This window comes from Hyaloscypha bicolor, assembly GCF_002865645.1.
Source record: "Hyaloscypha bicolor E unplaced genomic scaffold K444scaffold_44, whole genome shotgun sequence".
Classification (NCBI taxonomy): domain Eukaryota; kingdom Fungi; phylum Ascomycota; class Leotiomycetes; order Helotiales; family Hyaloscyphaceae; genus Hyaloscypha; species Hyaloscypha bicolor.
Window position 1 is genome coordinate 381,655 of NW_020194546.1, and position 22,746 is coordinate 404,400.

The following is a 22,746-nucleotide window of genomic DNA, read 5'->3' on the forward strand; positions in this document are numbered from 1 at the left end:
AATGTATTGATCACGCTGCAAGGGAAGAGATCATAATATTTGCTAGCTGGAGCTGTCAAATTGTATTCAGTGTACTAAACATGAGAGATACTGATCTCGTCGTCCCAGACAAGTGAGCGAGTGTTCTATGCGCCATGCCAGCCGCATATTCCTCGCCGAAACCAATGTCCAATTTCATGTGAACGAATTCCCGAGATTGCCAAAATGTAGGGGAAAAAAAGAAATCAGAGACGAAAGCTATATCCTCCGTGCGCTGTTGTCACATTGCTCGATGAACCGATAGATGCCCTCCAAACCCTCATAATCTGACGAGTTCTGTTGTGGACTCGGCTTACTGAAGTAGGCCGATTCTCCTTCGCTTACCTCGTCCATGCTCTCACAGCTATCGAGCCAAGGATTATCCAGGATCTCTTCCTCGACTTCTTCAAAGTCATGTCCAGATTGAGAACGCAAGGAACCACCCGGCGAAGACAAGGTATGTTCAGATGTTGGAGCATACGGGAACAGCAAAGCCATGTAAGTTCCTGCACTGCTTTCAAAATCCTCGTCCTGATAGATGATACCCCGCTGTACGCCTACTTCATCGCACAGTCTCTCGACAATGCCAGCATCGCAGCCAGGGAATCGAACTCGTAAAATAGACTTCTGTTCCAGAGTGATAGGAAGATCACCGAGAGATGATAAACGCTTGAGATCGTTCATTGTAGCAGCGAGGTCCTTCAGAGCGCGGGCGAAATCAACGGAGAGGATATCCAAGAAACCTTCGGTGTTCAAATTTGGTGCGGAAACCTCCATAGCAGAACCGAAAGGGAATTGTGCTCCCAGAGGAGTAAGTGCTGTAACTGTAGGGTTGACTGGGAAGTCAATGAAAGAGCCAGGGGCTGATCTTGGAGCAGAACGCATCTTCCGGCTGGTCTCTTCCTGTAGATTTGTGATGTTACGATACCTCTTTCCTCCTGCAGCAGTCATCCCATCGAATTGGGCCTTTTGGCCGGAAAGCCAAAATGCTCGAACGGCCGCCGAAACATTGTTAACAACCTGTGCAGGTGCGGCTGGAGTATGGGAGAAGTAACGTGCTCCCCCAGTCCGTCCTCCGCCTAAGCTATATCCTCCGGATGTTCTTGGAAAGGTGCCACCGGTAAGGTTCGGTCTGAGAGTCGAAGCAAAGGGAGCTCTGGTTGTCAATCGAGAGACGGCAGTAGCTGTAGCTGACTTTGGAAACGATGCTCGGCTGTATTTGACAGCGTCCCGGCTAGTACTCATGAACCTACGCACGGCTGCGTTGATTGTAGAATGAGTTGTGTACCATCGCCCCTTGCTCTGGCGAAGGAGGGCAGCCGGGTGGATTGGGTGCCGTGGGGACGATCGAACGAGTACAGGTTGAAGCTTGCCATTGAGACGTGCAAACTCCGCAACGCGAACTTTAATAAGATTCGAGGTCTTTTTCAAGGCATGCCTGGATGGTTGTCAATCGACTTAATGACGCGGCGGGGATCCAGGCCAAGAGAAACATGTCCGTCTTGAGAGCTGAATTAACTTACTTCATGACCCTCATAGCTAAGGGGGCCCATAAGCCAGCGGAAGGCGCCATGGTGCCAAACTGCCCAAATGCTTCTGCGTTAAATGCTGGAGATATGAGGGAGAGGTATTGATGGTGCTGGGGAGAATTGCCACCTTAAGCCACAGGTGGCGCGGCTGCAGCGCTAGCATGCTTACTCGTTAGCGCCGAGCTTGCTATTTTGTAAAGTCAAGCGAACCGCAAAATTTCCTTTCAACTTCCTTCAATAATATCACCAACCCTCAGCTCCGAGCTGGGCAGTGCGGCAAAAGCAATGCTCTCGTGTTACGCAATTTGTAAGTTTGTCTATTCTACTTTCCGGCATTGACACAATGATGAGAGAAACACATTTTGAACAATCCAACTCCTACCAACCATGAGGATTTGTACATTTTATCCTGACACAGACCCTACACATCGAAGCACTCAGACAAGCGATTGGACATGTGCTAATCCTCTACAGGGACCGAGCACGCTTCGACAAAGCTCCGATATCTTCGATACTAGTCAAAAGGTTCGTGGGAACAAATTTCTTCTCTTTTCGGTGTGCCTGAAGGGGTGATGAACAAGTGACAATAATAGGAATTCCTCATTCTGAAGTTATCATGTAGATCCTGTCTAGTTTCAGCCTTGTCTGACGTACCCTTCATATCTTTCAAGCTCTATTTTCAACTTCTTGGGAGATCTTCACTAATACCATTGCCATCCAGGTACACATCCATTTCTACATCTCCTCGAGCCTATGCATTCCATGACGAACTTTGAACGAACGGGCGGACAGACTGCGCACTCCTCCTTCTACTCTCATCAAAAGCAGGGCGTACAAACCTTGTGATGGTAGATGGACAGGAAGTGCTTGTTGAGAACTCGTCAACTGACTCAATGAATAATGATTGAGATCAATATATTACGCTCTAAGTCCGAGATTGATGCTAACAGTCTTCTCGTTAGGTAAAAAGATTGATTGCCCTTTCGTCTCCTCAAAACCATTACATCAAATGATGAAATTGTTATTCACACTATAAGAGCAACTCTGTTTGCATATGAATGTATCACAAAATTCTGATTTAATGAGGTATGCAGAGCTAAGCCAAAGTATCATAAAACACTGCTGACATTCTACTAGCCTGAAATTTGTTTTGGTTCTTTGTAATTTGTGGATATAAAGCTGCATGTGTCGGAAGGAGAACACTGCTAACACTCTCTCGGTTTCTGTTTAGGTACTGTATGGCCTCGGAACAACTGATGTTTAATCAAAGCGTGAGCATCCCCTTCTCCTTATGAGTGCCATCCCTTTAGCTCTGATGAATCCAAATATTCGCTGTGTTCTTTCCGAGTCTATCTCATTGACGAAACATATATTTCACTTTGGAGAACTGAGATAGTTACTCACGTTCATATTTACAATGCATGTTAATGTTCCAGTACAGCTATGCGCTAACTCATATCTTCCAGATCTCACGTCGATGTTAGGTTGTTGGGTCTTGGTGCAGATAGAAGATTAATGATCACAATTTTTTCCTGCTCCTTGATTATTTTGCTTTGCCTAGTGAAAATGTATTTTCCCTCGATGTGAAGTCACTGTCACCCCGCGACCATGAAAGATAGGAAGGGTTGAAGTCTAGCTGCCAAATTGACAGCTGGAGGATGCGTATTAAAGAATTATAATAACCACAATATGTAAGACAGCACGCTAAAATGCTTGATGCTCTCTGGAACCCAGTAATTCGAAAAAAGACCTCAAACGCCGGGGTATACCGTAGCCAATGTTCCATGCCGTGAAACGCACTGTGTGACTCTCCAAGGGCTCGAAAAGACCCAATGATGCATATATACAACCTCATTCGACAATTAGTTCATCCGCGTTCATCAGAACACCCATGCATTCAAGATATGCTCCTGCTTCCATCCTTGGGCTGCTAACGTCTTGTCTTCATCCATAATCTTGCCCATGTAGGCAATTTTGATGCGCCGTGATAATGGGAGCTGCACAGGTAATTAGTTCGAGATCCCTGGGATGACTTGGTAACCTTACACTTGCTTCCTCAAGAATCTTCAGGGCCACAATTCGAGCATTATCTTCCTTGCTGATCGTGACCTTGAGAGGAGTCTCCTCACGATCTGATACTTTGACTCGAATGTTTATCAAATCTTCAGCATTAACAACAGCTTTGCCTTTTTCTTGTCTTCGCCGTAAGATCTCATCTGCATCCAAGTTGTCTTCCGCCTCCTCGCCATTCTTGTCCTCGTTGCTGTTCCTTGCTGGCAGCTCGGCTATATTCTCCGGATCCGAAACAATATACTCAGGCAGGGAATAATGAGCCCCAAGACTGTCGTACACTCCACCAGTTGCCAAATCGCCGGTCGGTATCGTGATATCAGCGGCATCTAGTATCTGCTGTGCAGTGCCGAGTCCACCATCAGTATCCCCCTCGTCACCGCCACTCCATAACAACTCTAAGACTTGTTGTATCGTCTGCCATACTTCAGGACGCCCAGTCACCCGGGTGTCGAAGAATTCTGTCCGCTCACGATCAAGCTCTTTGCGGGTCCAGACGCGAGGTTGTGTGCTTCTCCAGACATGGAGTCTGAGGGGTTTATTAATGTGCTTGGCGAGAGGGGCCTGGTGGTGTCTATTGCTGTGGCTAGAAGCGTGAGTCGAGGGTCTCTGGATAGCAGCTTGTGATTGTGGTTGGGAGGTGTTGATGGCAGCACGGGAAGAGGAATTGGGGCCTTGAGTGGGGTAAGGAGAGGAGGAGGATGAGGGGGTGGAGGCACAGCAGCCCTGGATATAGGTTAGCCATGTACTTATTGAAGTTATAGCTGATGACGAAAAGAGTGCTCGGGAATCATACCATTGCGCACAATTTTGTGGCAAAATATTATCTTGTGCAGCGCAGTGAGGAGTAACCAACGATAACCAGTTGCGCGGGCTCCCTCCCTCGCCCAGCACGTTATGAATACAATTCCCTGCCAATAAACAATGTACTAAAGAGCGTGCTATCAAATGGGGCAACGATTGTTAGTATAGCTGTGCTAGAAGCATGCTCTGTATGAATGATGCGTTGTGGGCATTTTCTTTTGGAGGTCGAGAACATCGACAGGGGTTGCAAATCAGTTAGTTTATCGGTTTGAGTCACGGACACTGAGCGGCCCGAGCTGAGCTGGAACAACTCTAATAATGAAGCTTGATAGAGAGCGAACTCGGATTGATTTTTTTCTCTCAAGAGTCAAATTCTCGAACTGACTTGGACTTCTAAATTGATCCGCACTTGAGGCCATCTGAGGATGAGCATCCCATTCGTTGCTGCAGAATTTCTGTAAATTCCTCCACAAGGATCATGCTTTGTGGGGTCTGCAGGAGTATCTCAGATCCGGGCCCTGCCAGACAGACCAACCGACTTGTGATGCACTCATGTAACGCTTTCAGATGCTATGGAACGCAATCACAGAATTTATACCAGCCTTGTACTTCAGCCACTCTTCAATATTTAGTCCGGCCTCAATGCAGATGTCAAGCCTCAAGGAAACCGAGGCATTTCTTTTGAAATTGAAGTATGGTTTGCAAGGAGCATTTGAGGTCAGAACAACGAATGCACAGATTTGTAGCTGAAGTCAGTTGCTAGGCAAGTAATACTGCTCTGAGGATACGCGTGGAATAAAAGATCACTGTGGGCGGTGACGCTTGACAACTCACAACTCACTTCGATTTTCAGAGGTGAATCTAGATGCTTCCAAAATAGGCAAGGCCAAACTCGGTGACCTGTTTTTCCGCCACCGAAATAGCTCTATATTTTTCAGCCTTGCAAACCTCTGACAACCCCGTTCCTACCCAAAAACACATGTTACCTCGATCCACGAGAAGCCGAAAACATGTCCCGCGAAGCATACCAAGTCCCTACGGCAGTCCCTACTCCTGGTCGCGACTCCTTCCAGACCGGTATCTCAGTCGATGGTCCCGCCATCAACTACTTATGCGGTGACTGCAACGCCAAAGTTCCCTTGAAGAGAGGAGATCCTATTCGGTGCAAGGAGTGCGGCCACCGTGTGTTGTATAAGGAGCGGACCAAGAGGTGAGTTGGTTTCAAGGAGATGAGGAACATGCTGGAGTACTGACTTGCTGGTAGAATGGTGCAGTTCGAGGCAAGATGATGGTAGGGGAGGTGGCAATCCGATGATACGACTTGGGGCCCAAGCACGAATAGATATGATAGGAAAACGGGCATAGAAGGGGCGTAAGGGGTCACTTTTCCGGGAGGCAAAATCAGGGATTAGATTGCACTTCATGAAATGCGGTGTCTGAAAGACAAATAGTCTCCATTTGGTATCAAGAATGCGCCTTGCAATGCTGCCATCCAACGCCTTTTGCCTTCCCGTCATATCCCCTACATATTCATCTGGCTAGCTCGCAGATACCTCGTGAAGCTGTGGTTATCCTGGTTTGACGGTCCACCGGCATCAGCCAACGCTTGTTTGTATCTTGTGCTGAGTCCTTCATCTTCGTGTTCATTGCCAACTCCATCTTCCTCTGAGTCATCTTCCTCCATATCGCTCAAAGTGTCCATATCCGGTGCTGATTTATTTGATGAGGGCTTGCCGGACACCGCCATGTCCTTCATCAGTTTTCCTAGCTCCTTCTCTCTATTGGCATGCTTTTCTTCCTCTCTGAGTTTTTTTCTACGTTCCAATTCGGGCTTGTAATCCCTCTCAAACTCCTTTGCCTTCTCTCCCACTGCTTCAAAGAACTCGTTGATGCCCGCGCCAGTCATGGAACTGACTCCAACCACACTCAAATGGCTGTAAAACTCCTCCAACATCAAACTCATACTGTTCAACAGTGAGCCCATGTATCCGCTTCCTCCTCCCATGGCGCCTCCTTCCATTCCCCCGAAGCTGCCCGCCTCTTCTTCTTCCTTTAACGCAGCCTGGAAAGCCTCGAAATCCGTCATCCATTCCTTGGCAAACTCTGCATCCTTAACATCTGTCTTGTTGAAGACCAGAATCATCGGTAGCTTCGTCTTGTACAAAATACTGCAAGCATACAGCATATTGCTCATAAAGGTGCTTGTAGAAGCAGTCCGCGGAGTATCTATGATGTACGCAATAACTGTCGGGAACGTCGAAGCTAAAGAATCCAGGAGGATGCTTCCCGATGCACTCCAGACAAATACCTCAATTTGTCCTGGCGTATCTACCAAGATATTCTTTATAGGTTTTGCATCTGGCTTTGCGAGATCCGGGGTCGTGCGCTTCTCGAGGAGGTTGAGAATCTGGTCTATCTTTGTGGCGAAGAGGTTAAGGGATGTGAGGATACCGCCGTTGGGGCCGAGATTGTAGGACTTCATGACTTCTTTGTAGTTCACTGAGTCCCGAATGTCGATATTGCTGTCGAAGGGGACGTTCCGAACCGCGGGATCGAGGTTGATCACGTAGGGAGGCTCTTTCTGCGCGTGTAGATGAGCATTTATTCGTTGCATGAATGTAGTCTTTCCGCTGCCTTTTGAAATTCAGCATAGATCAACAAGATGATAATATACTCACCAGCCATTCCTACGCAGACGATCGCGGTTGGTTTACAGACAATAGCTGTGGGCAGGTTGCCCTGTGGAGCTTCGGTGGTGGCCATAACTATCAAGGCCAGAAGGTTGGTTGCTGAATGTGGAGGTGTTCTTGTACAAGGGAAGTTTTGGCGGGGGCGCGAAGTGGGATGTCAAAATTGCGGCATGTCAAGTCAGCCTCGCTTCTTCTGTCGCCTCATACCACCAACACCACAATGGACGGCCTCGACGAATTTGAGAAGGCACTGGCGGAGGAGAAAAAGGCTAGGGAGAAGGCGGAAAAGCACAGCAGTAGGGAAAAGGATGGTCACAAACACGGACATCGTCACCGGTCAAGCCACAAATCTCGAGATGACGAAAGTAAGGACAGAGAGGATCACCGACACAAAAGGTCGAGGCGGTCTCGAGATGGTGAGGAGGGCGAGCATCGAAGAAGTCACAAGCATGCAAAGACGTCAGATCCACATGAAGATCTTCCAATCCTCGACGATGAGGAGCCTTCTACTACACCCAAAATTACTCGCGATTCATGGATGCAAGCGCCCTCAGCATTAGAGTTCGACTATACGCAGAAAGGCGCCAAGAAAGTTGTTAAGCCTCCACCACCGAAACCTGACCACAATTTGAAGATTCATAAGAATGAGCTCAATCATCATCTCCAAGATTTGGCAGATGGCAAGCTCGAGGACATAGAGGACAAGCCCTCTCAGCACGAGGTTTCATACACTTTTGGGGATTCAGGAGCTCAGTGGCGTATGACGAAACTTAAGGCTGTGTATACACGGGCTGAACAAGGTGGGCAGTCAGTCGAGGAGGTTGCTATGGAACGTTTTGGAGATTTAAGGGAATTTGATGATGCTCGAGAGGAGCAGATTGAACTGGATCGCCGACAGCTTTATGGGGAGGGATATGTGGGAAAGGAGAAGCCCAGTGGTGAGCTTTTTCAGCAGAGAAAGATGAAAATGGGAATCAGAAGAAGTCCTGAGCAATCACATGGAGAGGAAAGTTTCGATCTTCCGCAAGGTGTTGCCATGGAAGAGAAGGGAGCTCCAGGGAAATCGGTGCTACTGGATTCTACAACGTTGAATCGGATGAAGGCACAGTTGATGAAGGCAAAACTCAAAAATGCTCCTAATATTGCAGATTTGGAAGCAGAATATAACGAGGCTATGGCAAGCTTTTCGAACAACCCTTCAGACCCCGGAGTTATTGTACTAGGGAAGATGGAGAATCGAATGTTGGCTGGAACTCGCGCTGAAGCCAAGGCAATCGATAATAAACGTGGTCGAGAAAGAGGCCTCGTAGAGGAGAATGAGGATATGAGTATTGAGGATATGGTTCGGGAAGAGCGTCGGATAAGAGGACAAGCTGGTGGAGAAGGCATGAGAGCTGCTGAACGAATTGCTAAGGATGCCAAGTTCGATGATGATCTGGACTACATGGACGACAACGCAAACAAGCTTGCCAAGCGCGTGCAGAAATCCGAGACGAACCTGAAGAATGCGGCAATTGGAGAATTCCAGAAGATGAATCGCATTTTGGACTCGTGCCAGCTATGTCATCACCCGGAGAAGGGCCAGCCCCCTATTGCTCCCCTCATCTCCTTGGCGACTCGGGTTTATCTAACGCTACCGACAGAGCCGGAGCTCAGTGAGGGAGGCGCAGTCATTGTCCCAATCGAACACAGGACAAATCTCTTGGAATGTGATGATGATGAATGGGAAGAGATCCGAAACTTCATGAAGTGCTTGACGCGGATGTATCATGACCAGGGCCGAGGTGTTGTGTTCTACGAGAATGCCGCTGCACCGCATCGGAAAATGCACGCTGCCATGCAAGCTGTGCCTCTGCCGTACAGCCTCGGAGAGACAGCGCCAGCCTTCTTCAAAGAAGCCATCTTGTCTTCCGACGAAGAGTGGACACAGCATAAGAAACTGATAGATACCGCTGCAAGAGCGCGAGATGGATTGAGAAAGCAAGCTTTCCGACGCTCTATCGCGAAGGAAATGCCATATTTTCACGCGTGGTTCGATCTTGACGGGGGTCTGGGCCATATTGTTGAAAACAGCAACAGATGGCCGAAAGGGGATCTGTTCGCTCGGGAAATCATAGGGGGCATGCTTGATATTGAGCCTGATGTGATAAAGAGGCAAGGCCGTTGGACCCGGGGGGATAAACGTCTCGAGGGCTTCCAAAAGCGCTGGCGAAAGTTTGACTGGACCAGAGTTCTAACAGAAGCTGCCTAGAGAAATACAAACCAGCAATTGCCAACAGCTCGTGAAGCCCATTCTGTCACGGTCGGGTTTCGGCTGCAGTCTTGGGGCTCGTGATAGGGGAGTCTTCGGCCCGGTCCCCGAATGGAAAGCTGGACGTGGCACAGGGGAATCATCTTATGATACATACACACACAGCCTTCAAGATCAAGTGTCGTGTAAATCGATCTGTAAAGTCACTGATATGAAAGCAGATGTGGATGAAAATCGCAAACGAGGTGAAAAGGAGAACACGGCGCTCGTATGCTGTAGTGACACAATATCACAGGCTACCCTGATCTAAATGATGTATCGTAGCAAATATCCATTCGCATATTGTCTCTCGTGGCAGAGACGTACAGAAAACGGTGAGAAAGTTCAGTTTAGTTCGTATGCAGTTGTCCATCCGCCATGCCTTGGACTTTAAACGGCTTTGAATGCCTCAGCCGGACCAAATTTGCGGCACTGTAATTTGTTTCAAAGTCCCAAGTCAAGCTGTGCCATTTTAGCTGGTTCCCTCATAAATATGTCCTCGAGATATGGTACATGCAAGGTCCCTCGAACATCTCAGAAATTCTATTTAAATGTTAATGCTTTCCAATAGTCAAATCCAGCTAAATGTCCAAATTTGACCTGGAACATTTGAAGTTGAGTGCTGCTTTTTCTGTCCACCGTGAGAATGCGCATCAAGGAGGCTTCCCAGGGATGGCCGGCTCGGTTAATAATGATGGCTGCCCAGGAGTCGGCAGGTTCGGGATCCCGTCAGGTCCAGCTGCAAGAACAATGGCCCGAGAAGTTGCTGAAGCGAGACTGCGGGCACACGGCGATCGTCTCGGTCGTTAGAACGATCCCTGCAAAGGCAAGTACAGTAGGTGCAAATTCGTGGTGCTGGTGGTTCATGAATCAAACATGCTGTTTCGATGAGCTTATGAAAGAAACACACTGACCTTCCTTTTCCCGACCCGGTCCATGTCCAAAACTTCTGGAAGGCGAGAGCTGGGAGCTCCGGATTCGCCCTCCCGAGCGAGGTACGACAACCTCCCCAGTTGGTAGTCAGTCGTCTTATCAACTATCACTGCTCGACGGAAAGCAGCATCAGACAATGATATGAGCATGTGGGAAATATATTTGCAACAGTAGATGCCAAGCAACATGACCGAAGAGGCGGGTTTGAAAACAATCAGTATCAAACAAGGTATTACTGTTGGTTCATGCTCATGCCTCTTGTAGTTGGAAGCATCAAACAAAGTTCTTGGTGTTTCTCCATGTTAAGGGGGTGCCAGCAATTTCTCGGCGAGACTGCAACGCCCCAATGAGAGCTGGATCGCACTCTGGCTAATAAAGCATTCGAGACGGCGTGGCTGTGATTGGGCGAATCCTCCCGCAGCAGCAATTTGAGAGCAAAGTCAACATGACGCTGGAGGGCTGTGAGGGCTCAGGGCTGGCTTCAGCAGACAGGCCGCTGAGACGAGCACAGCCAAGCTGCAGCGCACGCAGAGTCTGGGAATGTCGGGAGAGGGTGAACGTCGCGGAGAATTTATCAGATTCTTCAATATCAGGTTACAGATCTCTGTTGAGATCTGCCCGATTCAGATATATGGGGCCGTCGCCAGTGCCCGCCAGGCACATCAAACAAGGCTAATTCTGCAAAGAGCTCGCCTGTGTGCCGGTGCCCCTGTGCCGTCGCGAAAGTGAAGGATCCCGCAGGAGCAGAAGCCTCCAATGCTTCCATTCTTCCATCGCTTGCAAGCCGAAGCACAGGCGACGAACGGTGCAGCGGAGACAGGGAGCATGAGTGGCGGCGGCCTTGCGAGCACAGGAACAGGAATGGCTAGCCAGCAGCGGATGCGTGGACTCTCGGCGCGACTGGGAGTGAGTGAGCTGAGCCTGCTCGCAATACCGTAGCAGAGGCTGCAGAGCAGAGCCGAGCAGAGCAGACCATAACAAGCCGTAGAACGATGGTGCTGTTCAATCTGGCCTCTTGTCAGAAGGGAATACCACCATGCCGTACAGTACGTACGGTACTGTACTGTCCTGTACTGTACTTTGTTCTGCTGCATGCTGCATGCTGCGATCTCCGACAGCCCCTTTTTAGACCGCCTAACCTTATCGGGCATGGCTCACGTTCGAAGTAAAAAAGCGCAGCGCAGGGCAGCACGGCGCGCGCTCGAAAAAAATCCTTCCTCGTCCTGACTCCTTACTCCTCAGGCTGCAGCCCAACCCTCCGTGCTGATCTGACATTGCCTTACCTTACCTTGCCTTACCCTGCCTTGCCTGACTAACCTACCTGCCACTTACCTGCCACTGACCTGCCCCTTCTAAAAACCTAAGTTCGGCCCTTCGAGAAAACTCGTCTGTCAACTCGGCAATCCCTCGCTTCTTCTCGCCTCATCCACGGGCTCCGGCTCCAAAGCCTGCGCGGTTCCAGCATCGAGAATACTCGAGTTGTTGATTAATTCTCCGTCGCCTTTGGCTTCTGCTGCGTGCGCATTCACCCCCCGGCCCGCCTGAGTGCCCGCCTGCCTGCCTGGTCATCGATCTTCGAGCCGCCGTGGTCGAGGGTGAACTGACATCAGCGACCGCGCCAGTCGGACTTATGGCGCAGCAAAGCAATCGAAACAGTCCACATCTCTCATCGCATCTTCAGAACGGTTCCGCTCCATCGTCGCCGTCGATGTCGAATGCCCAGCAACAAGGCCAGAATCGTCAGCAACCCGTTAGCTACCCAAGCCCTACCTCCTACCCTTCACCTTCGCTCTCCAACGCGCAATACAACTACCCTCCCCCCAACCAACAAGCCGAAACCTACCGCGCATCTCCCACTGGCAGCAACGGTTCACTTTCTCTGCCCAGCATGCGCTCTCTCGACCCTCTGCAGCAGCAACAACAGCAGCAGCAGCAGCAGCACCACATGGGCTCCAACCTTCCTCCACCTGTAGCGCAGATGGGTGGTCCCTACTACCACAATCCAGGCCAGTCCTTGCCCCATCCAGCGCATCAATATCCCAACGTCACGTCCGATCCGACTGGCAACATGCGATATGCGCTCCCCGTCACCGACTCACGAGTGATGAGCGGTGGCCGCCACAAGAAGGTGAGTCGAGACGGTCTCGGCCGACCTCGTATTTTGCTGACATGATTCGCGTCGCAGGAAATCAAGCGTAGAACCAAGACGGGCTGTTTGACCTGCAGAAAGCGCAGAATAAAGGTTAGTTCATGACGTTTCCATTCGGTCGATTTCGTCGATTTGATGGAGAGGAAACGAAGTTGAGGTTCTTCGCGATGGGATCTTTTCGTTTATAGCAAGCGAATCTACCTAAGTAGGCGAAGGCACATGAGCTTGCTCAAGCCAAATGCAGGAGCGAGACCCGGTTCTCGAATTTTTTATCTTCCAGCCTGCGAAACTCGTCGGCGTGTCGAGCAATCTGCTAACCTTGTCCTCAGTGCGATGAACTCCATCCAGCCTGCCGCAACTGCCAAAAGTCGAAGCGTGAGTGCCTTGGCTACGATCCCATCTTCAAGCAACAACCAGGTCCTGCCGCCATTCAACCAGCACCAAGCTCTGCACCCTCCTCAGCGGGCGTCACAGCCACTTCCAATCCCTACGGAAATCAACCACAAATGCTGGCGGGTGGTTACGGTGCCCCAGCAAACATGGCGTACGACCCGGCTCTCTCAGCAGGTGTCAGTTCTCCTGGCTCTGCCAGTCAGCAATTTGACTACACCTCCGCAATTGATCCAGCTCTAGAGGCTGTCGCACCTCCTACTTCCGCAGCATCAGGGGCTTCGTATCAAACTACAACACCAGGTATGCCAAACTTCCGCGAGGATCTCAAAAGAGATGTTCAGAGTGCTAGTCCATTCTCTTCAGGTGCGTCGGACACGCCGCACCTGAGAGGTGGTGCCTCTTTCCTCTCCTCTTCTTCAGTTGCATCTTTTGAAGAAGACGCGGCTTACACGACTACTCCAGCAAAGCGGACCGTTAACGACCTCCTCGCCCTTGGAGGACCCGTTCCTCCTCGATCGACCACCGACACTGCCACCAACCCTACCATGCTCGACGAAGTTAAGCACCTCTACTACAGCATCTACGCGCCTGGCCTCGAAAACTTCCTCGAATCGAAGTGGTTCTCCGTCAAGGGCCTTGCCAAACTCCTCGAAGGCAAGTTCTACCTCGAACAATTCGCCGCCCTCCTTCAACAATTCGCCAAGACCTCCCAAAACGATCAGAAGGAGATCCAATACACCTCGAGCGTCGAAGCCAGAGTCGTCTGGGCACTTGCTTCTATGGTCCGAACTGCTGCTGCAGAGTCAAATGGTGTAAATGTCAAGACTGTCCCAGCCACCGATGACCCCACTGAGGCTACCAACCGCTTGAACGTCTTTGAGACGTTGCTGACTGGTAGAGTTGCCGCAAGCAATCCTCTTACAGCACCGGTTGCGGGAAGCACTGATCACCATAGACTTCGAGAGTTGGAGTTCTGGTACACCCTTGGCAACTTTGTCTGTCATCAGTATGAAGATGCTGCAGCTGCGAAGGAGGTGGACGAGACTTTGTCGGCGTTGAGAAACCTACTGGATGGCCGCGAGAACCGTGATGTCCTTTATTCTATCGCGGTCGTCCGTGGTCTTGGCCAGCGGGTGTCGGAATATACCGATAATGACACTCCACTCCACTTGGACGAGAGCGACAACAAGAGCAAGCTTCTCGTTGCAAAGAAGTTTGTCATGGACGAGGCTGCCGGTGCGGGAACTACAAACGTTATTCGCCGACTTTGCGACCTCTCCGCGCGATCCTGGTCTTCCCCGGCTGCGACCCCTGCTACTCCAGCCAAATCTGAGAAGTGATCGGCCTCTTATTTGTCTCAAATGGTCTGAACGATTCCCTTTCTCGGCGTCGCATTGCATTCTGCTCATTTCTCATCTCTGTAGCATTCCAAAAAGGGGAACATGGGTCTTTCTTTACTTCTCGTGATGCCGGCAGGCAGGCATTAAGGCATGTCACCAAAAAGAGGTCACATGTCAGCATAAACACTGGTTGGAGGGAAGATTTTATTTGCAGCGCGTAAACAACATCAGAGTGTACTCCTAGGATGGGCCAGATGGATTAATTCTCGTGTCTGGTTTTTCTTTCTACTTTGTTTGCAAGTGGTGGAAGAACAAAGGACCCGATAGAGACCCTTTGGAGTGGCTATCTGGAAAACAGCATGGCTGAGGAAGCGATCAACTGATGATCCAGATGTAGCTTTAGTTTCTATTACACGAAAAGAATGACCGGTGATTTTAGTCCGTTCTTTTTCTGGCTTTGTTCATGTGATTAGCTCAACTGAAATCTCTACGTTGATACTCGGCTCTATGGAAGAGAACTCGTCATTTGACTATCGCAGCCACTCGTTCTGACTCGTTCGAGATTCAAATATCTCCTATATGCCTCCTTGTTCACCCATGCACCATCGAATTATCGATTGCTTTCTTTATCGTGCTGTTACAGAACGTCCGGGGATATACCTCAGCCAGATATCCGCGGGTTCCTGCATTGCATATCGGTGCGGAATATAATGTCCCTTGGCACGAGAAGGCCATGTTCCGGTGTGGCCTGTGTTTCATTGACGGGACGGTGCATGGTGAGAGGGGGCTTGGGGGAGGTTGATGAGTTTTTGTTTGAAGCTCTGCACCGTTGGAGCCATAATGGAATCGTTCTTCTCGGGAAACATTTTGTTTCACGGGGGCAGGTGTGTTTTCATATAGGGGAAGCTGAGAGGGAGGACTGAATGAGCTTGCTTGTGGCACTTGGACTGTCTCAGGTCCCAATTAATTGGTAGGTAATAATATCAATGTATCATATTCCTTGAGGTTTTCGGGAGGTGAATCATTTAAACATCTCACGGCGAGATATGCAGACGTGGGACCTTGAACTTGGGAACTCACTGTCATCCTTTTCTAGCCTCGTAGTGTTTTGAAGCAAGTCACCTTACTTCAGATTAGCCCCTTCTGGGCGAGATTCACAATGGCATCAACTGATCATCCCTCGTCATTTTTGTCATAAAACGGTCTATGTCTTTTGTTTTTCTTCGATGAAGTCAAGAGAGCCCGTCCCAGCCGCTCAATCTACTCTTTCTAGAAGAAATTCTAGCCATACCCTTCCTTTCTTAAGCTAAAAGTCGACCCTCTTTAATTCTTTGCCTCATATATCCTTCTGCTCGCCGACAGGGCTCATTAACTTGCCCTTTTCAATCGCACTCCGAATGTTGTCGATGCACCAAGTCTCCATCTTGGTCTGAGTTTCAACAGTCCAAGTTCCCATATGAGGGACCAACATTACATGGGGATTGGCAATCTGTACAGTCGCGAATCAGTACTGCTTAATTCGGAAGTCCAAATGTTGCACAACGTGTGGAACATTTAGAATGGAGAGGGGTGGGATGTTTGAGAGCTCTCGAAACATAAGAACGCCGAGAGAAAAGCTTGAGAATATCCATACCAGACCAGCATGAACCTTTGGCTCCTCTTCAAAAACGTCCAGCCCGCATGACCAAACTTGTCCCTTCTCCAGCGCAACTACGAGGGCAGCTTCATCCATGACCGCACCTCGAGCAGTGTTGACAATCACTACCCCTTTCTTCATTTGCTCGAATTCCTTGGTGGAGATAATATGGCGCGTTTGTTTCTGTTGTTCTGTCAATATCTAGTTTCCCTTGAAAGTCCTAGGAAGGACTTACATTCAAAGGCAGATTAAGTGATAGCACATCCGAAGTTTTCAACAATTCGTCGAAACCGACGTACTTTGCGCCTCCACTCAACTCCTCCGATAGCTTGGAGCGGTTATAATATTGAACTGTCATTCCAAAAGCCTCGGCCTTCTTCTTCAGGTTCCTTCCGATGCCTCCCATTCCTAAGATACCGAGAACTTTGCCTTGTGGGTCATGACCGAGGGGTGGTGGGGGGGAGCCTTTCCAGTGACCGTTTCGGAGTGCAATCATTGCTTGACTGTGTTAGGAAGTAAGATGAGCATCAAGTAAAGAAGCCTTACAGGTATTAAACCCTCTCAAAGCTCCTAAAATGAGGAACATATTCGTATCTGCTGTAGCGTCATCCACGGCTGTCGGTACATTCGAGACTCTGATGCCGTGAGCTGTGCAGGCGTGGACGTCAATCTGATCGTATCCAGCTCCTGCTTCCAATCAGCACTCTGTTGGCCCAATTTCTTCCAGACGCCCAGCCCAAACCTCCATACCATTGTGGGCAATGAACTTCAAGCTCCTTGGCAAGAGGGCTATCAGTTCCTCGTCGATCAAGCCAGTGATAGCTACACTCTGGAAAGTCCGATACGTGGCCACCACATTATCAAAGGCGCCCGATTTACACTCCTTTATAAACTCTTCTCGAGATCGGGCCTTGGGTTCGATGATATCTGCGATCTCGGAAATCGAAGCCCATTCTTCGTGCGCACTGAAGGTTTCGGGCACGTATTAGCAAGGCTGAGCGGGGGAGGGGGGTTCAGAGGGGTTGAAAATCCGAAGCCACGCAACGTACTGCTCAATTTCGCCCAAAAGGAGAACTAGTGGCTTCGTCATTGTCACTGTCAATGTTTGTATGCTTCAATGGCAAAGTGGGGAGGGGGAGAGGAAGATGCTGGGTTGTGATGTTTTATGGCGGGGTTGAGAATGCCCCCCCGCGTTCGCGAGGAAGCTGCGAGCTCGGGAAACAAAAGATAAGGTCCCGCGAGACCAGTGGATTAAACTTTTTTCGGCAATGCGGTGTTCAAGGGACTGTCTGCAGAGATAGGCAAATGAGGCGTGGTTGAAGGAGGAGCAGGAGGCAGGAAGCAGGTCGGCGTGGCAGGTGAGGTGCGAGTTGTCATTTCTCTGGTTTCATTTCAGAGCGTGCTTGAGGCAACGGGCAGCGGAGATGCGTGTGAGCGGTCAGGGTCCTGGTTCGGGGTGCAGTGATGTGGGGCCATGGGTGATGTACCTTCTTGTAGATTAGCCGCGTGTATGAGCGTGTCGATGCCGTTTCCAGCAATCTGTGACTGGCTGGTTCAGGTACAGTACAACACGGCCCAAGTGGGCAGCAGAGCTGCAAGAGATCATTGCCATTGCGACATCGGCCCGTCAACAACGCCAGTTGATATACTGTCCGAAGGATAGTGTACGTGAAAGATGGGGGTGGGGCGGCGCAGCGCAGCCTCAGGGCGAGGGCGAGGGCGAGGGCGAGCTCACATCTTTGCCTATCTTGGTGCTTGAACTTCCAAAACCCCCTCGTTCCCATCTTGATGTCGCGTGCTCATGCATGAAATATAGCTTTTAATCCCCGTTTCCCACGGGGCCCCCGCGGGAGCCCTCTATGGAGTACTGAAGCTATTGCTGGCCTCCACAAACTGTGTCCACTGTCTCCACGCTTCACCACTTTCGACTGCCCATCTCGCTCTCCTGACGCCCTCCTTCCATCTTCCACCTCCTGGACCCCTCTCCGGAATGACCTTCCCGTCATCGCCATGTCCCATATCGCTGGTATCAGCTTCACAGACCCCGGCTATGACAAAGAGCGCGGCTGTGTTCATGAGGACGAAATGGAAGATGGGGTCATCGCGGGGAAGCTGGTTTTGAAGAAGTTTCGTCAAAATCGCTGCATTCTCGTGCGGTTCCTTGCCAGGCGAGACGTCCTTCAAGGCATGAGCTGGTAATCCGAAATCAGCGGCACAGATTGTGAAGCTTTCGATGTCCACATCCCCTGGGGTACTTTGGTGAGATGATCTGTCGACAAGCCTCCAGCAGTATGTTCGACCCGCGCAACTGATCTCATCAAGATCTTCCTCGCCACACACAACCATTGCTTTTCGGGCGCCACTCAGTTGTAGGGCCTCCGCGAACACTGGCCCAATGTCTCGTCGGGCTACCCCGAGGAGTCGCGCTTCGATGTTTCCCTCCACTGGGTTGGCAAGAGGTCCTAGTAGATTGAAAATTGTTCTCCATCCCAGCTCTTTCCTAATCGGGGCAACGTATTTCATCCCTGGGTGGAAGATTGGTGCAAAAAGAAAGGCATAATTGCTCTTCTCGTAGATTTTGCAGATTGACTGAGGGGTGACCGCCATCAAGTTAGGCGCCGTAGGCCGAGTAGAGTTGAGGAGATCAGCTGAGCCAGACTTGGACGTGGAAGCTCGATTTCCATGTTTGCTCAGCAGAAGCAGGGAAGATGCCAATATAGACGAGGTTGTAGAGATGTTGAAAGTGTGATGTGAATCACCCCCAGTTCCAACAATATCGCACTGCTCAAAACTCAGTAATCGTACTGCACATCATCTCCCGCAGGCCACTTACCAAACCCCCCTTATAGTCCCCTTCTGGTCTTCCACGGGCCTCAACAACTTTGACCAATGCATTCCTGTCTATTTGGGAGGCGGCTGCTCTCATAGCTTCAGCGCATTTCGCAATGACGTCTGCTCTTCGGTCCCATCCTGTGAAATGCAAGCACGTAAGGAGTGCACCCGTTTGCACAGGAGATAATTGATCAGTGAAGATGAGTGCAATGGCTAGTGCAATCTCCTCTGCAGAGACCTTATTTTCTCCAGGTGAGGGCCACAGGCGTCTCAAGAGGGGTGTTATGGAGATATTTTGCTGGGCACTTGGCTCAACTTCGTGGGCCATGATCTTTCACGGCTAACTGAGAGAATTGTCTTACGAATGAAGTCAGGATATCAAGTGTTGAAATTTCTTCTACCCGTTTGACTCATGTCACGAGGAGAATGTTGATTTGTGCCTAAAAATTGTCAGGCCGAAAATGCGCCAACCCCTGTCAACCTTTTTGACAGCTTCCCCAGGCGGAACGTCAACTTCAATATTGCTTCAAGAAGTACTTCCGCAAAATGTAAGTGGAGCCAATTGCCGCGGCAGTCGTGTATTCTTCAATCTAAAAGCTAATTCCTACTCACAGAATGCCGCCACGAATACATCCGCCCTCGAGGGCTATTGCATCAATTCCGAAGAAAAGAAGACATGTACGAAGTCAACGACAATATGCTACAGCGGCAGCCATCACACCCGCCGCACCCCATGAGCAGATGACAAAATCCCCCCCGCCCATAGCTCGATATCCTCCAACCCAGCCCCCTTCATACAAACCTCCTGAGTTCCGCAAGTCCCAACTTCTCCGCCAATATGCATCACTCCTCCGATCCACACCTCTCATGCTTCTCTTTCAACACAACAATCTGAAAGCAAATGAATGGGTTGGAATAAGGCGAGAACTCTCAGCTGCTCTGCAAAAGGTGGATGCGGCGCGAGTATCTCCTGTCCACCCACCTGAGCCTTTGGCGGACGCAATCAAGATGCAGATTATTCAGACGGGTATCTTCGCCGCCGCGCTCAGAGTCGTGGAGTTTTACAAGCCGGAATCACGGCCTTCTACACTCGATCCTACAGATCCATCGACTCCATCTTCAGCGGCTGTTCCAGTATTTACTCAGAGCGGTGATCAGTTGACGCACACCTTGTCGAAAGCCGCTCATGAAGCAGTAGCAGATACCAGGACGGCTCATGCTCTTGCCCCTTTACTTTCGGGGCCACTATGTCTGTTGACATTCCCGAATGTTTCCCCGCAGCATATGAAGGCAGCCCTTTCGATTCTATCCCCCAGCCCACCACGATTTCCTGCCCCAACGCGGAGGGCCAATCCTGGATGGCACGATGCTGCTATACAGAGTGGTTTGCAGAAGCTTCTTTTGCTTGGAGCCCGGGTAGAGGGTAAGGTGTTTGATCTTGAGGGGGCGAAGTGGGTTGGAAGCATTGATGGAGGGTTGGACGGCCTGCGCGCTCAATTGGTTGCTATGTTGCAAGGCATAGGTGGAGGTGTAACAAATACTTTGGAGAGTGCTGGAAGAAGTATCTACTTCACAGCTGAAGGTAGACGGACTATGCTGGAGGATGAGCAAAAGGAGGCTTCGAGAGAGACAGCTAAACAAAAGTAAGATAGGCAAAGCTGCTTTGTATTCTAAGTGTGAATCTAAATCTAAACCAGCACCTTGGTATCATGGTCTTACGAGAGCATCCATCTATCGCAGCTCCAACTTGGCATTATGACCAACTATGCATCTGACTAGGTCCCAATCGCCGTTGTTCCCGACCCAGTCACAAACCACTATACCTGTGCTTCCATCTCCTTTCCCCTCAGTCTCGTTGTGGCTTCGGCATAAGTGATCAACAATGGATGGGTTGACCTTGGCTGCAACCCTATCGGGCCAGCAGTCGGCCCGCCAGAAATTGGAGGCACTTAAGAAATTCATGAAGAATGGTTGCTTCGCCGCCTCCGCTGCGGCGGCCTCTACGTCCCCAGGCCCTGGGCACACAGCCTCGGCAGCTCTTGCAAGCTGATCGGTCGAATAGGTAATCTTCTTATGAATATTTTCACTTTCAGAGACCTCATAGAAATCCTGAACTCGAATCTCCCCGCTGGAGCATATCCCATCCGCACAGTTGTCTGGCCAGCTTTCTGCATCAATTGCCCAGCCTCTGCCATTGTTCTCTCCTTTCAGAGAGTCATCCAGGGCAAATCGCCGGATCAAAACTATCTTGTTGCGAGCCTCCCCAAGCGTTGGAATGCGGTTATCTGTGAACCAGCGGTCATTGGTATAATGAGTTTTAACGATCTTGCTCAAGTGTTGATCCGTTGACTTTCCTACTCCCTCTCGTTTCAAGGATATGATGATCGCTTCGGTGGGGTTTGCATCAAGAAAGGAGTAGACGGTGTTAATCAGGTCCCGGAAGTACTTCGTTCCCGTAAGAGAGATAGGAAATGCGCTGTGCACCAGTACGAGGCCTTCTTTCGAAACATCATCTGCGCTCTCAGGTTGGACCCGAATGTCGAGGAAGCGGACCCCATTTTCAAGTTGCGCTTTCACACTCACGGCTTGGCAACGCACCGATGGGAGAGCTACATGGTGGGTTGGCGAGTTATGAGTGCCCGGTATGCTGAGAGCCGACAGCGGGATTTCGTGCTTGAGCTTTCCCATCCATGATTCGAGCCTGGTGGAGGAGTAAAGTGTGAGGTGGGAGGACTTTTGGAGGTACACAGCCGTGAACTCGAAGCGGGGATTGGGGGAAAGCGGTGTGAGCACCGTTGACTGTTGGGATAAGGTAGGTGTATCCACTCTGTATCTTTGTCCCTCGACCTCGAATGTCAATCGCAAAACTTCCGTGATATTGGTTGCGATGTCCGTAGGTTGGGTTTCGAAAGCAGCAATTGGAACAGAAACATCCTGGCTGGTGAAGCTTTCGGACTTTGCAGCAAGCTGTGGCGACGAAGGAGTGGTGATGTTGCTCATAAATCCGCTCAGCGTTCTGGTGATGTTGGTGATGTTGGTGATGCCCCCTCCATTGACTCTTGACTGAGGGGCTTCAAAACGCTCTAGAAGCTTCAACTCAATTGGATTTGAGGTAACATTGCGGATCGTAAGGGGGGGTGTAGCCATTCTACGAAACTGTCAGGAATCAAGACCATGCATAGGAATTGAAGGCGTTCCCAGCAGCTGATGCTGTTGTAAGTCCAGTGTGGGGTACATGGTCGGGGTCTAGACAGGGGTAGAAGGGTTCACCCACCAACCGCCAAACCCACTTCCCGCCCAAGCAAAAAATCGATTTTTCTCTCACCGTTTATAATACTAATAATTAACCAAAATTAATTTAAAAAAAATGACTTCTGTTATTTACTAATACTGTCTCTCTCAATTATAGGAAATTTTATAAGAAGACTTATTTTGATTATTCTTTTATATTGCTTTAAAATTCTTAAATATAAATAAAAACTTAGTTTTACAAGTAATATTAATAATAACTTTTACTTGAAAAAATGAAATTGTGATTAAAGAGTCAATTTAGTAATTAAAACTTAATAAAGTATAAAATTAAATTAATATTAAAGTTGAATTTTTGGCTTGGGCGGGAAGTAGGTTTGGGCGGTTGGTGGGTGAACCCTTCTAAGCTTGGAGCACGTGCCAAGTGTTCCAACATCGGAAACCATCGGCGAATGATGGGACGGCATTTGGGAATATCGCCATGGAACAGAATACATGCGTGTCCAGCGGATGTTCGTCCCTTCCTCCACGTCCGCGCCTTCCGTTCAGCGCGGCAAAGCTCCCTCATGAGTTGAGACCTCTTGAGGAGTGCGCCGTCGAGAAGACGCTCCCTTTTACCCCGGATCCGCCCCGAACGCCGCTTCACTACATCAGATGCTGACAAAGTACGTGTGTGGCTGCCTTCGACGCCGCGTGTGGCCTCTCCTTGTCTGCAACGGGCAACCCCCTCGGTTTAGTGGTTGATCTGCTTAGCACCCACCCATTGGGGCCATCGCCAACGATTGGAATCAGCTTCATTACTGCGTGCTGTTG

The 22,746-nt window shown here is 49.9% G+C and overlaps 11 protein-coding genes across 11 annotated transcripts; 4 read left to right on the forward strand and 7 right to left on the reverse strand.

The window, feature by feature from the left end:
* Positions 1 to 237: 237 nt before the first annotated feature.
* K444DRAFT_521764 (uncharacterized protein) lies at positions 238 to 1,591 on the reverse strand (the record flags this gene model as incomplete). The annotated part of the gene is made up of 2 exons (XM_024874148.1): positions 238 to 1,456; positions 1,542 to 1,591. 2 exons carry the CDS (start codon positions 1,589 to 1,591, stop codon positions 238 to 240), a joined length of 1,269 nt encoding a protein of 422 aa, XP_024740999.1.
* A 1,836-nt stretch (positions 1,592 to 3,427) lies between these two features.
* On the reverse strand, positions 3,428 to 4,416 carry K444DRAFT_641180 (uncharacterized protein; the record flags this gene model as incomplete). The annotated part of the gene is made up of 3 exons (XM_024884589.1): positions 3,428 to 3,544; positions 3,594 to 4,343; positions 4,414 to 4,416. 3 exons carry the CDS (start codon positions 4,414 to 4,416, stop codon positions 3,428 to 3,430), a joined length of 870 nt encoding a protein of 289 aa, XP_024741000.1.
* An 853-nt stretch (positions 4,417 to 5,269) lies between these two features.
* Positions 5,270 to 5,814, forward strand: K444DRAFT_314688 (metallothionein-I transcription activator). Its single transcript, XM_024871829.1, has 2 exons — positions 5,270 to 5,635; positions 5,686 to 5,814. Exon 1 carries the CDS (start codon positions 5,432 to 5,434, stop codon positions 5,633 to 5,635), a length of 204 nt encoding a protein of 67 aa, XP_024741001.1. The 5' UTR covers positions 5,270 to 5,431; the 3' UTR covers positions 5,686 to 5,814.
* Positions 5,815 to 5,943: 129 nt separating this feature from the next.
* On the reverse strand, positions 5,944 to 7,184 carry K444DRAFT_641181 (putative GTPase npa3; the record flags this gene model as incomplete). The annotated part of the gene is made up of 2 exons (XM_024884590.1): positions 5,944 to 7,055; positions 7,100 to 7,184. The coding sequence occupies 2 exons, from the start codon at positions 7,182 to 7,184 to the stop codon at positions 5,944 to 5,946; spliced, it is 1,197 nt and encodes a 398-aa protein (XP_024741002.1).
* Positions 7,185 to 7,331: 147 nt separating this feature from the next.
* On the forward strand, positions 7,332 to 9,825 carry K444DRAFT_555716 (uncharacterized protein; the record flags this gene model as incomplete). Its single annotated transcript, XM_024876716.1, has 1 exon — positions 7,332 to 9,825. One exon carries the CDS (start codon positions 7,332 to 7,334, stop codon positions 9,360 to 9,362), a length of 2,031 nt encoding a protein of 676 aa, XP_024741003.1. The 3' UTR covers positions 9,363 to 9,825.
* A 2,139-nt stretch (positions 9,826 to 11,964) lies between these two features.
* K444DRAFT_492794 (uncharacterized protein) lies at positions 11,965 to 14,198 on the forward strand (the record flags this gene model as incomplete). The annotated part of the gene is made up of 4 exons (XM_024873227.1): positions 11,965 to 12,462; positions 12,520 to 12,576; positions 12,813 to 13,176; positions 13,339 to 14,198. Coding segments are annotated over 4 exons (1,779 nt in total), but the record flags the coding sequence as incomplete, so codon positions are not given.
* A 1,354-nt stretch (positions 14,199 to 15,552) lies between these two features.
* Positions 15,553 to 16,942, reverse strand: K444DRAFT_641173 (uncharacterized protein; the record flags this gene model as incomplete). The annotated part of the gene is made up of 6 exons (XM_024884587.1): positions 15,553 to 15,705; positions 15,850 to 16,035; positions 16,088 to 16,350; positions 16,399 to 16,539; positions 16,603 to 16,817; positions 16,902 to 16,942. 6 exons carry the CDS (start codon positions 16,940 to 16,942, stop codon positions 15,553 to 15,555), a joined length of 999 nt encoding a protein of 332 aa, XP_024741005.1.
* Positions 16,821 to 17,810, reverse strand: K444DRAFT_314867 (uncharacterized protein). The gene is made up of 2 exons (XM_024871831.1): positions 17,340 to 17,810; positions 16,821 to 17,233 (listed from the first exon to the last, which is right to left on the reverse strand). The coding sequence occupies exons 1-2, from the start codon at positions 17,634 to 17,636 to the stop codon at positions 16,967 to 16,969; spliced, it is 564 nt and encodes a 187-aa protein (XP_024741006.1). The 5' UTR covers positions 17,637 to 17,810; the 3' UTR covers positions 16,821 to 16,966.
* On the reverse strand, positions 17,710 to 19,012 carry K444DRAFT_521875 (anthranilate phosphoribosyltransferas-like protein; the record flags this gene model as incomplete). The annotated part of the gene is made up of 2 exons (XM_024874159.1): positions 17,710 to 18,633; positions 18,686 to 19,012. 2 exons carry the CDS (start codon positions 19,010 to 19,012, stop codon positions 17,710 to 17,712), a joined length of 1,251 nt encoding a protein of 416 aa, XP_024741007.1.
* A 155-nt stretch (positions 19,013 to 19,167) lies between these two features.
* Positions 19,168 to 20,373, forward strand: K444DRAFT_314919 (uncharacterized protein). Its single transcript, XM_024871832.1, has 2 exons — positions 19,168 to 19,232; positions 19,299 to 20,373. Exon 2 carries the CDS (start codon positions 19,300 to 19,302, stop codon positions 20,329 to 20,331), a length of 1,032 nt encoding a protein of 343 aa, XP_024741008.1. The 5' UTR covers positions 19,168 to 19,232; position 19,299; the 3' UTR covers positions 20,332 to 20,373.
* Positions 20,374 to 20,415: 42 nt separating this feature from the next.
* On the reverse strand, positions 20,416 to 21,831 carry K444DRAFT_521659 (phosphatidylinositol phospholipase-like protein C; the record flags this gene model as incomplete). The annotated part of the gene is made up of 1 exon (XM_024874139.1): positions 20,416 to 21,831. The coding sequence occupies one exon, from the start codon at positions 21,829 to 21,831 to the stop codon at positions 20,416 to 20,418; it is 1,416 nt and encodes a 471-aa protein (XP_024741009.1).
* Between the last annotated feature and the right edge of the window lie 915 nt (positions 21,832 to 22,746).